At 38.8% G+C, this 12,151-nt stretch overlaps 1 protein-coding gene across 2 annotated transcripts in view; it reads right to left on the bottom strand.

Moving 5' to 3' along the window:
• Positions 1–12,151, bottom strand: part of prkcbb (protein kinase C, beta b) — a 105,728-nt gene that overhangs the window by 18,356 nt on the left and 75,221 nt on the right. For both annotated transcript variants that reach the window (XM_057345021.1, XM_057345020.1), the window contains exons 13-15: positions 11,117–11,255; positions 10,149–10,229; positions 6,955–7,062 (exon numbers count right to left, since the gene is read on the bottom strand). In XM_057345021.1, the coding sequence (XP_057201004.1) occupies positions 6,955–7,062; positions 10,149–10,229; positions 11,117–11,255 (328 nt within the window). The remainder of the gene's footprint in view (positions 1–6,954; positions 7,063–10,148; positions 10,230–11,116; positions 11,256–12,151) is intronic.

The following is a 12,151-nucleotide window of genomic DNA, read 5'->3' as shown; positions in this document are numbered from 1 at the left end:
ATTAAAGTGTGGGAACAAAAGATGAATTCTATCTAAAAGCGAGTGCTCACCCAGACCTGCCTGAAACGCCTCGTGTAACCACACCCCCACAAATCTACGTCAGTTCGTGGTATGATTTGACTAAGACCGCCCAAATGTATACGCAAGTAAGGTGGGCGTACCTGTCAGTACAATTGCTTTGGAACCTGATGTTTCAAATATGGTAAGAGGCGTTACATTTCCGTCACACGCTTGCAGTATTCCACCAATCACTACGCACTGGTTAACTGGCCAATCATAGCTCACCTCGCTTTTCAGAGCCATGAGCTTTGTAAAAATTCTGTGCGTTTCAGAGAGGCGGGGCAAAGAGGAGATACAAACATGCACGGTATGTGGAAAATACAGCATTTTTTAACCTTAAGTCGTGTATACACATTGCATTACATCTAAAACAAAGTCTAACTATAGTTGGTCTAACTATTTGCATGTTTTAATAACCGTGGGAGCACTGTATTGTAATCATGCTGATAATATATAGTAATGCACACTCTGATCAACACAAATGGCAAAAAATGACAAAAGATCTGTCTGTGCTTTTGTATTAGTTGAATTCCAGCAGTATTAAGAAACACGTTTAACCGGGCATGTAGCGTCTTCTAAATTCAGATGGCTTGACAGATGGCTTGAGATATTCATTATACTGTTAGTGTACAGTGACAAGAGCTTACACAAATACAACATATGAAAAGAGAAACGGTACAGGAGCGAAAGAGAGGGAGAGTTTGTGTGTGGCGTATCAGTCTGTATCAGGCTTGCATCCCAAGCTGCTCTCAGCAGTGTGCTGGGCTGTGTTCCATATCAAAGAACCCCAGCAGCCTACTTTAATCCGCTTGTATCAGAGCTGTACACTCCATCAACACTGATAATACTCTTCAATTAGCACTCAGAGCATCACAGCTGCACGTATCTGCTGTTAGCGCTGCACGAGAGCTTCCTGCGGCACACGCCGTCCACCTCTGTCTGCTGTCGGGTTCATTAAGCCAGACCTTCAAAGCCATCTGACAAGGTTTACGTTCATTCACAGACACAGTTTAAACAACAAATGTCAAGTACTTGATCATTTTCATACTCTGTGTCTTAAAATCTGTGCAGAATGACCTAGCGGTCTATCCGATACGGATTCTTGCGGCGAGGGATTACATTTTTGGGATAAAAGACAGTAGTGGTCAGAAACTCTGGTACTATGGACGGGTGCACACTCCCGACATCCTTCTAACTGACCACATGTACAGCCTGATCTGAGGACTGTTATGCATGTGCTGCGCGCGTGGACCAGTTCTTACTCCGTTTTAAGTTTAATTTGCACACATCAGCCGCCAGACAGTGCGGGGAGGTCGCCGAGTGCACCTTAGAGAACCTAATGTATTTAATTTATTTTTCTCTGTGACATTTTGTCTACTATATTGACATTAAAATGTAAGAACACGGTTGTATATTGACAAGACGATAAAAAATAACTGATATGTTTTTGTATAGCGTATAGATCATTCAAAGCAGATAGCAGGTGAACACGAGTGAATTTTCAGCTGGTGAGTGCGAAATGAAATTTAGCGGGCCAGCATGGGCGGGACGAAAAAACAGTCCCGCGCAGACCTCTAGAATGATGCTGGAAATAGAGAGATCATTTGTTAAAGCAACACATTGTAGTTTTTCTTCCTTAAAATAATGTCTTGATTTCAAAAAATGATTTCAGTGGTAGAACAACTCTTAACAGGACTAATTCTTCTCCTGCTGCTACCTGAGCAGCCTCAGAGTGGCTACAACCACACTCTGTAAGTTCTGTGCTCGGATCGGTACACAAAGCCCCTCCTATCCCCTGCCTGCGGAAGAATGCGACATGGTTTCCAAACGACGGTTCTGATTTCGCCGGTTCCAACAGCTTAATATATAAATTCATGTGTATTGCGCTGCTTATGCAACAGTATTTACAACACTGGTAACAGACAATGCTCTTATCAACCACATGGGGGAACCCATGAGCAAAAGTTCTAAAGTGTTGCATTAAATGGGCGGATGACGTGCATTAAATGGGCGGATGACGTGCATTTGGAAACTTGATGTGTGACATGCTGAACTTAAACGGATTGTTGACCCAAAAATGAAAATTCTGTCATTCTGTCACTGAACAATGTCGGTACCCATTGACTTGCAATGGTTTTGTCCGTACAACAGAAGTATATGGATGGGTACTGCCATTGTTCGGTTGCCAACATTATTTGAACTATCTTCTTTTGTGTTCTGCAGAAGGATGAGTAAATGATGACAGAATTTTTTTGGGTGAACTATTACTTTAATCTAAACAGCATTTTGGCAATTCATTAATAATTTCTTGGGCATTTAATCTATAATTTTATGAGACAGACAAAAAAATAATTCAGGGTATTTCAAGATCTTTATTGTGTTTTTGTGGTGCACTGTAACAGGAGTTCACTCTTAGCTTGTGAAAAAAAAAAAACTTTATTTTTAACATATTTTACCTTTATTCTTCACCACATTCTCTCTTCTCGCAAAACGACCGGATTTTTTCCAGTTTCTGTAAAGTCCCTCCTTCCGACACGCTCTGATTGGTCAATTTGACCTAATCTGTTGTGATTGGTCACCCTCATTGGTACATCCCAAAACACATTTGTAATGCCTCTTTGGCACAGACATCGTACAATCATATAAACGCTACAGCGAGGATACGGCAATGGCGGATCCTGTGTTGGCTTCTAACTTTGGGGTGTGTCATTGCTAATAGGGCAGGTCGTTGCCTGTTGTGGGTGCAGTTTTCCATACGATGGTGTAATCGCTCATTGGAAGAGACTTCTTCTGGTTTATCTGGATTATAAAAAAAGTGAGTGAATTTTTACTATCATAGGCTGGTTTTTACACACACTACGGACACATATTAGTGTTCAAACACCTTATAAAGTGAACTTTCCAGAATATGTCTCCTTTAATGTTTAATATTTAATGCAATTCATTTGTAGTCACACCACCCATAACCATAGTACTGAAGGATTATGATTTTGATAAACCATGGTTTTTAGCTCCATACCATGTCCAAACCATAGTACTTTAGTGATGATAGACAGCTTTTTGGGGCATCATAGACAAATTCTAAATATGTCTTGAGTATGACCACAAAAATGCTGCCTATGCTCACAAGATTTTGAGACAAAGCCATTCAATGAACACACATCAGAATACATCACTACTGTATTCTGCAATCTGTATCTGTTTAAGTGGCATTAATAAATATTCCCTCAATGGATCTTCTGTGCAATTTTTTTTTTCCATGGCAGAATAAGGCATCAACATTTTGGTTACGACATGTTCAATTTATCCATATGTCCTCTGAAAGTCACAGGGCCAGACTAAATGAGTCATTCAATTACTGTGCTGGATGAACGATTGCGCCGCTTGGTTAAGGGAAATACCTCATTTATATTGCATGGCTCCATTGTAGCTTTCCCAGCAGTGCCCTGCGCCCAAAGCCGCTCTGAAGCGGCGTTTGTCCAAATTTACAGGATTTTCCAATCTGTCTTAAATGTCAAGGATTCATTTAGTATTCCTGCTCTATTTTAGGAGATTGTTGGGGGCAGAGGCCTTCAGAATCTGCCCTGCGGAATTAAACTATTAGAGAAGTTCGGCAAACACTTACAGCAGATACTATGAAGAGTGAGGGAGTGAAAACTGATCAGAAAAAAAGAGTTCTACAGACAACGTGAGAAGAGAGAGAGACAGATGAGATGATAGATAGAGAGGTGGAAAAATAATTGTAATGTATTGTGAATTTTAGTGTATTGTGGATTAATTGCAGAAATAAACTGCCAGCCCACATGAAAAAATACTGTGGTAGCCTATATTTTATTACTTACTAAAGTAAACTGTAGTATTCTTAGATGCTATAGTGTTGATGTATAGTGTTTTTTAACTATACCATAGCAAGAGAAGAGTAGAGAGAAGAGTACTTTAATTACTATAATGCATTACAATATGTCATGGTCGCGACCACTTGATTATTTATGGTAGTCACATTTATTAGCGGGAATACGGTATATTCAAGCAAACGTCCCACTTATGGGTGAAGCTGTATTAGCTCAGGACAGGTGAATGGTGCCGTTGCATGCTGAACGGTGTCGCCAGGAGCTGGCCTATGTCACTGTTTTGAAGTATTTGACATTGTACATTTGCACATGCTGCGTTTGGAAGTGAGACCTTTAGTTATGGTGTTAAGCCACTAAGTTACCACTATTTATGTCTGTGGTTTGACCATTATCTATGGACTTGTAATAAATGATTGTTAAAAGTAGTTTTGGGATGGAAGTTCTTTAATGTACTATTTCGTAAATAGGCATTACAAGTATACTAAATATATAACAGTTTAATTTAGTTAACACTCAGTTACACCGCAGTATTTTTCATGAGTGCACTCTGACTTAGTAAACAGGGAAAATCCAATATTTGTGATGCTTTGTGGTAATATTTGGAGTGTCACTCTAAAATAATCCATCCGGTTAAATTATATTACAGAAAGTGATATTCATCATCAACATTTCAAAAGTTGGTATAAAAAATCTCAAAACTTCTTCCAAACTCACACCCTCATAAACTCTGTAAAGAGGTAAACCTTATCTCTTTATTTCCACCCTGTTAGGTTCCATCTTAGTCATTTTCTTGTCATTACAAGATTAATTACAAGACAACACTTAGGTTGTAATTATAAAGTTTTAGTGCCTGTGCTTGACAAGAGTATATTTATAATAGTTTAAACTACAGTATTCATGTTATAAACTTGAAATCGCAACACAGGCATATTCATGTTTATAAGCGTTAAAGAGCTGAGAGGCATAACCTGATGAAGGAGAGGATAGATGGAGAAAACAGAGAAAGAGGAATGTAAAACTGAGAAGGAGGGGGGGACTTTTGTTTATCAGGCTTTACCCAGTAGCATGCTGCATTTTCATGAAGCCAGTCAAAGACGAGCTGCATTCAGATTCTGAACGCGGAAGGTTGATTCATTATTTAATGCTCGCATTAGCATGAATGTATTAGTGCACGGGTCCCTTTAGAGACACCTGCTCTCACACCTACTTTCCACTTTATATTCTAGAACTTGTTGTCCTCCCAATACCAAAAGATTTCCTTTGTCCTAACTCAAACAGAATGGGTCACCAGATAGCATGTCGGGTATATAAAGATTAGGGCTGTCACGATAAATATCACGTGATTTACGCACAGCTTTTGAGTGAAGTACGGGAAAATACTGCTGCATCCGTAAGCCAGAGGGCGCTCTCGTGCGGAAACTCCAAATACGCACTGCAGAAGAAGACCATAACACCTTCTAGAATCTAGGAAATGCCTATGGACATCTTTTTATCACTGTTACGCAAGCCTCATTAGGTATTTTTATGATAATAAAGTATATTTATAATGGTCATGTTTGACGGGTGTTGCTTTTTCAAATGCACATTATAAGCGACTCAAACTCGCACTGCTTTTAGATCGAGCAGCATTTCTACTGATCCCATAGCCGTGCTTCACGGACAAGCTACGCATTAAAAAAATATCGACACATTGCATATCGCAGCCAGCTCGATTACAATAGGATTTGGTGGTATCGCGATAAATTATCGTGCAGCCTAAATATATATTTTGCATTTAGAAAATGAAGCCTATTTTGGGACCCTTAAGATTATGACATTTTTTTTTATCACAATTAAGCTCCTTTTCCCTACAAACTCTCATTACTGTAATGCATCCAGGTGTTTCTCAGGATATTATCCTGTGTGTCTCATTAGATTCTCATTACTGGTGGATCACTGGTTTTGTATTACAGTGAAAACATACAATACAACTACTTTCAACTGAAATCATCTACTGTAAAAAAGCAGTGCAAAAAAGTACTATTATTTATATTATTTGTTATTCATACTTAAGAATGTATCACTTTGCATAATATAGTAAAAATGTAATCAAATTACAATTACAGCCAATGGCCAACCACATTATAACCTTAAAACACCTCAAAGAGCATCTGAGGTGAATTGTGACCCATGTTTTTGACATGTTCATGACAGGTTTCGTGAGATTCACCCGATAACAGATGTTCCATTTCGCAACTGCCAAAGGAACGCACCCACGTCCTCTACGGCACAAGCCTCACTTTTATTCTTCCACAAAACTCTTCTTCTTTTCTTAGCAGCCATATGCTCTACTCTGGGTGCACAGTGACAAGCAGAAAGAAACATGTAAGGAATGAGCAAACAGGATAGCACTTTTGAGGGAATACTTTGTGTTGTTGACTGAGATGCCCCTGACATTCTGCAGCTTTTGTCTGGTTTTGTTGGGGATTTATCTTCAACAAAAAAATCCATGTCTATTCAAAAGCTCTCAGTTCCTAGCAGTTCTCCAGAAAAAGCAAGAAGCGAATAGAGCCGAGCTCTTGGGGTCCGCACACAGCCAAGAGTCACCGGCGTTCACGCTCAGTGCCGTCTGAAGCAGTTTGTATGTTTTTTAGAGACCATCTCTCAAATAAAGAATTAGATCAGATCGACTGCTTCACCAGCGAGTGCTCAACTCGAGAGCGGCATTGGCCTACTAATAACAGAGGAGACTGAACTGTGGATTTTGGAGAGGGCCGTGATGTGCATATTGAGCAGCCAGGTCAGAGGTTGTGGTTTTTTTTCATGGTAGCTGCGAGCGAAAATGTGAAATGCTGCTGAAACAGCTGAAAATGATTTATTATGCATGATGCGAGGTCAAAATGAATTCAAGCATTACTAAACATTTTCATTCAAAGCAACTTAAAGTGGGCTAACTGCAAAGACTTGAAGCTAAAGTAGTGACTGTGTCTCTAGCCTTTCACACCACAACCCAAAGCTGGCGGTCATTGGTTTAGTAATGTGACGTGATATACTGGCGGCTTACCCCTTTGCAGATGGCCACAGCCTCCTTGGACATGGATTTGGGATACGACACATGGTGCTCCATGATGGACTGAAACAACTCATCCTCATCTTCTCCATCAAACGGAGGCTATAAAGACACACAGAAAAAGAGGAGAGAGAGCTGAGGGTAAGCTAAGGAGATTGATCATTTGCTTGTACTATAAATGGTAGGCAATAATGACATCGATTATGTCTCATTTGCTTGTCATTTGCCCACGTTCCACCACAGAAGTTTGCGTTCTAATAACAACAGGAATTTGAAAGTCATCACCATAATAAACAGCCTCTCCGTCTTGTTCTTGTTTGTTTAGGGAAGACTAGAAAGAGAATCAAAGTGTCTTTTTGTCATGATAACTCAATAGCAGAAGTCTCCACTGAAAACGATTCCGACTTCTTGCTCTCTAGCGTTCAAAGCTTGACTTGTTTCAGAACAATTCATAAATAATTGACTGAGCCCGATAGGCATGAAATACTTGCTGTTAGTCTCGGGAGATTTGCAGAACGTAATTAATAAAAACTGACCTTGAGATAGCAAGAAGTTATTTACTGCAAGCGGTATAGAGGAAATGAATCACAGAGAGCGTGAGGGGGCCAAAAAGGCACAGCCCCCACAAGGGCCTTTCTCCTCTTGACTGCAAACAATCATTAAGCAGTGTCTTGCTTTCTAGTTAAATATCTAAACAACCTTAAACATTTGTCATTTACTTGTGTAAGACAACAAGAAATTAGGTTGATTTGTTTTAGTACATTAGGGTTTATCTTGTTTAAGCATAAACCTCACAAAAATGTATGCTTTAGGGCAGTGGTGTAGTCTACGTGATACGCAGGTATACGCCGTATACCCACTAGAAAAGATCAAGAATTTTCGTATAACCACTTAAAAAAGCGCGAGGATACGTAACAACCTTGTTTTGTGTCAGAAAGGTGCGACGCACTGACTTTTGGACCATTATTGGTACAACCGGGAGATATGAAACAAAAGGAGATCATGAAAGGCAAGCATTTCAATAACTATTTCAGTGTTTTTGTAAGCCTGCCCCTGAAGCTACTGCCTCTTCGAGTGACGCTGCAGCAGGTGTTACAGAAAATGAGCCCGATGAGGTGCTATATGCTGTACGCGGGGTCTCCCTCTGTCGCGATAGCTTCTCTGTTCGCTGGTGTATTATACTTTCTGCTGATAACTCACCCACACTTTTAAGACCACTGCCTATTCTTTAATAAAATGAGCATATTTGTTATCATTAACATAACTGTAAGTGGATTGTTGGCATATTAAATTGTATCTAACTAGCGTAAAACGTTAGTTTGTGTGGTGAATCGATAAATGAGGGAGAAAGTAAGAGAAAACTTATACTACAATGTTCATAGTTGTTTTAGATGATAAGAGATGAGAACTCCTGGCCAGCCTTGTGAAAGTCAGTCTAGAGACACTGCCAGAATCTATAAGTGCAACTGGTGCTTGATAAAACTGCACCAATGTTCATTGTTGATTATTATAGTTAACTGTCAATGTCAATAATAGGCGCAACTTGTACTCATAAGTGTGACCCAGTGTTTGAAAACTAGGCTAAAAATCGAGTTATTAGTGACAAGCATCAGAGTTTGATTTTAACCATTTATTTCAATATGATTTACTGTGAGTCTTTGACATGGCCTTAGTCAGTCAAAATCAAACTAAATTAAAATCTAAAGATTACACTTTCACAGGATATTCTTTATTTTGTTGGTTGCCCTGCTGAAAACATAATAGAACCCTGCCCAAAACACAATAGATGCAGATGGGAATCAACAGAACACCCATTAATGCCAAAGACATGTTTTAAAATTTTGTAATAGAAAAAATTGTGGTTCATAATGGTATTTTAATGGAAACCACTAGAATTTATGTAATGGTTTCTAATTTTTAGCAGGGTGGGTTTATGTAGAAATAGTAGGCTATATCACAAAATAAATGACTTTATAGCTGGTTTTTCACATGGATCACAAATGTGCATTGAAAATTGCCAGCTGATAAAACCTGTGCTTTATGGATTGTTTACATATACCATCTAAGGCTAAATGAAACTCTTAACTGGCTGAGAGACAGTGATTAACAAAACCAGCAAGTCCCCTCAGCTGTCATTGGCTATTGAAGTCTTGCTTGCAATAAATCTTGATCTTGATTACATATAGAGATGTACTCTATGCATTCGTGAGTGTGGTGGAGCTCATGGGTTGTCGATCTGGGACGGGTGAGTAGGCTGGGAGGTAAAATCAGAGTATACTCACTACAAAAAACTATACTACACCACTGCTTTAGGGGTAATAAAATAAAGCAATAAGCCATGAGAAGCTGTGATCCAATAAAGTCAAAAGTGCCTTATGAAATGGTAATATGATAAAGACACAAATGTTGAATAAACAATTCAAAAACTATTAACAATTTTTGGAAGAATACAAGTTATACATTATTGCATAGATTTACATTATCCTGTAAGCTGTTTATGAAACTTGCCACATGAATGTAGAATGTGGGGTCACAAAATGTTACGACATTTTACAAAAACACTTTTTAAATACGGAATAAGAATAAATAAGAAACCATTCCAAATTTTAATTTAATTAGGATTTCTAGATGTATTGTGGCCTTTCCAGTCCAGTGTTTGTTGAATTTCAACTAAATTAAACCTCAGGAATGATATAAAGTCATCCAACAGCAACGTGAAAGCCTGACAACATGACAAGACACATGAACACTGTGAGAAAAATCAAGGTTATCACATTAAAAAGTAACTTTTGAACTTTTCCTAAATACAAATATTACAAGTGAAAATGAACTTGATTTCTTTGCCGTATTTGAGGTCTGAAAAATACAGAGCATCTTTTGTTATTTTGACCTGTTTCTCCAGTTTTCCTTTTCTGCAAATAAATGCAAATAGAAACAATATTTTTTATATAAATATTGTTAGTAGTTCACAGAATGAAAGAAAAATGATCATTTTACCTAAACAAGTACCTTTTAATAGTAAATTCAGAAAATAATTTTGAAATGTTATTTTTCCCCCGGCTGTATTATTCTCTGCAGACAAGTCTTAATAGCTTACACAATTTGCTTTTTAACTATATTTATCTTGCTTAAATGCTTCTTTGACCATTAAGATTCTTTCTTTTTTGTGTTGATCTGAATGATCATACCTGTCCAGCCAGCATCTCGTAGAGTAAAACTCCAAAGGCCCACCAGTCCACAGACTTTCCATACGGCTGGTAAGCTATAATCTGAAACACACGCGCACACACAGAGCACAGTAAGTGTATCAGCTATGAGCATACAGCGTAAACAAAACCAATTACAATGGGGTGACACTTCAAGGACAACTGTAAATATTAAAATCTAAAGCATTCTGTCATTCCTTTCATCACGAAACAGAGCCCTAGAGGCCCTGAAGTGTTGACATCCCTTTCAACACGTGCTGCAATGTGCTCTATGCAAAGTGTTTTGGACACAATACGGCACAAGCATCTAAACCTTTAAGAAATCTGAAATGGCTCCTCAGGATTTGTGTGTTTGACGTGAATCCATCTCTAGCTCATGGTTCTTCTGTTGTTAAGATATGGAGCTGTACCATCTGCTGCTCTGTCAGACGAACGTGAGATCTAATCAACCCACTGATGCCTCCGGGTAAAGAACCTATTTTCTTTCCCTTCCAAGCACATGATGCATATAAGATGGCAATACAATGGTAAATATCGAAGGGGCAACTTTAAATAAAACAATATAAAGCTTTTTCGTGGGTACAATATGGCCTGGCGGACATGTTTCTGGGAATGTGTGCCGTTGCTGCTGCAAATGATATTGCAATTATGATGTTATGTTTTTAACAGTCTAATTTGCATACAAATTCAGTTAAACCGATAAGAGTCAGCATGGAGGATAACTGAACCAGTAAACATGTACGGAGAGAAATCTTTGGCGTAAGCTGGTTGCATGACACAGGTAGATATCATACGTATGAATGAGACACAGTGCAGGTACATTAATGTAGGCCTCTAAAACATCCAAGAATTATACACATGTAAAATATGTAGGCAGATGGATTTCCTCTCTCACCGAACGCTTTTGCCGCTCATCAACACACATACAGAAAGTGGAAGTGAGTGCTCACCTCAGGGGCGATGTAGTCAGGGGTCCCGCAGAAGGTCTTGGTGGTAACTCCGTCTTGCATGTTCTCCTTACACATGCCAAAGTCAGCGATTTTGATGTGACCCTCTGCGTCCAACATGACATTATCCAGCTTTAGATCTCTGATGGACAAAGAGAAGAGTCAGAGGGCTACACACAAGAGTAAACTAATACTGCAAGAAAACGAATGTGTTATTGCAGACAGAGAAGAAGAAAGAGCTTGGAAGTGAGATGGGTTTTTATGACCAAGCGTGTGATGTGTGTGTTACTGTTGCAGCTTTATAAAGAGGACAAGCGCACAGCGCTGGATGCGTTTGATGAAGGAGAAAAACGGGAGAAACGCTCTGTAAAGAATTTATGAGTTTACGGTGAAACATGCCATGTGAGGGTCGAGCTCAAGCGTTTGGTGTTTTCCTGTTAACATCTTGGATTAGAGGGTTACTTCCTGTCAGAGCAACTGCGGGGTTCTAACTGGGTGCAGTGGTACAAACATGAATCATTTTAGAAATGTAGTTAAGCACATGTGCACACACTGTCTGTGATACAGCTGGGAACTGTGTGTGTGTGCGGTTGAACACACCCCAAACAGACGGACAGATGCGTGCATATACAGCCGCGGAAAAAATTAAGAGACTATTCCAAATGTTCATTTAATCAGCATTTCTAGATTATTATTGTGTCCACTCCAGTCCAGTGTCTGTTGAATTTTAACAAAATCAAACCTCAGGAGTGACAAAGTCATCAACAGACTAATAGCATAACAAGACACATAAAAACTGTGATAAAAATCAATGTTATCAAATACAAAAATAATTTTTGAACTTTTCCTAAATACATGTACAAATATTACTGTTGTATTGCTTAAAAGTGAATATGGACTTGTTTTCTTTGCAGTATTTGAGGTCTGAAAAAATACAGAGCTTCTTTTTTGTTATTTTGACCGGTTTCCAGTTTTCATTTTCTGCAAATGAAACAATATTTTTATTTGATATTTGGGAGAAATATTTTTAGTAGTTCA

Source organism: Triplophysa rosa, linkage group LG11 (genome assembly GCF_024868665.1).
Source record: "Triplophysa rosa linkage group LG11, Trosa_1v2, whole genome shotgun sequence".
Classification (NCBI taxonomy): Eukaryota; Metazoa; Chordata; class Actinopteri; order Cypriniformes; family Nemacheilidae; genus Triplophysa; species Triplophysa rosa.
Note: the sequence above shows the minus strand (reverse complement) of the source record. Positions and strands in the feature narration are given on the sequence as shown.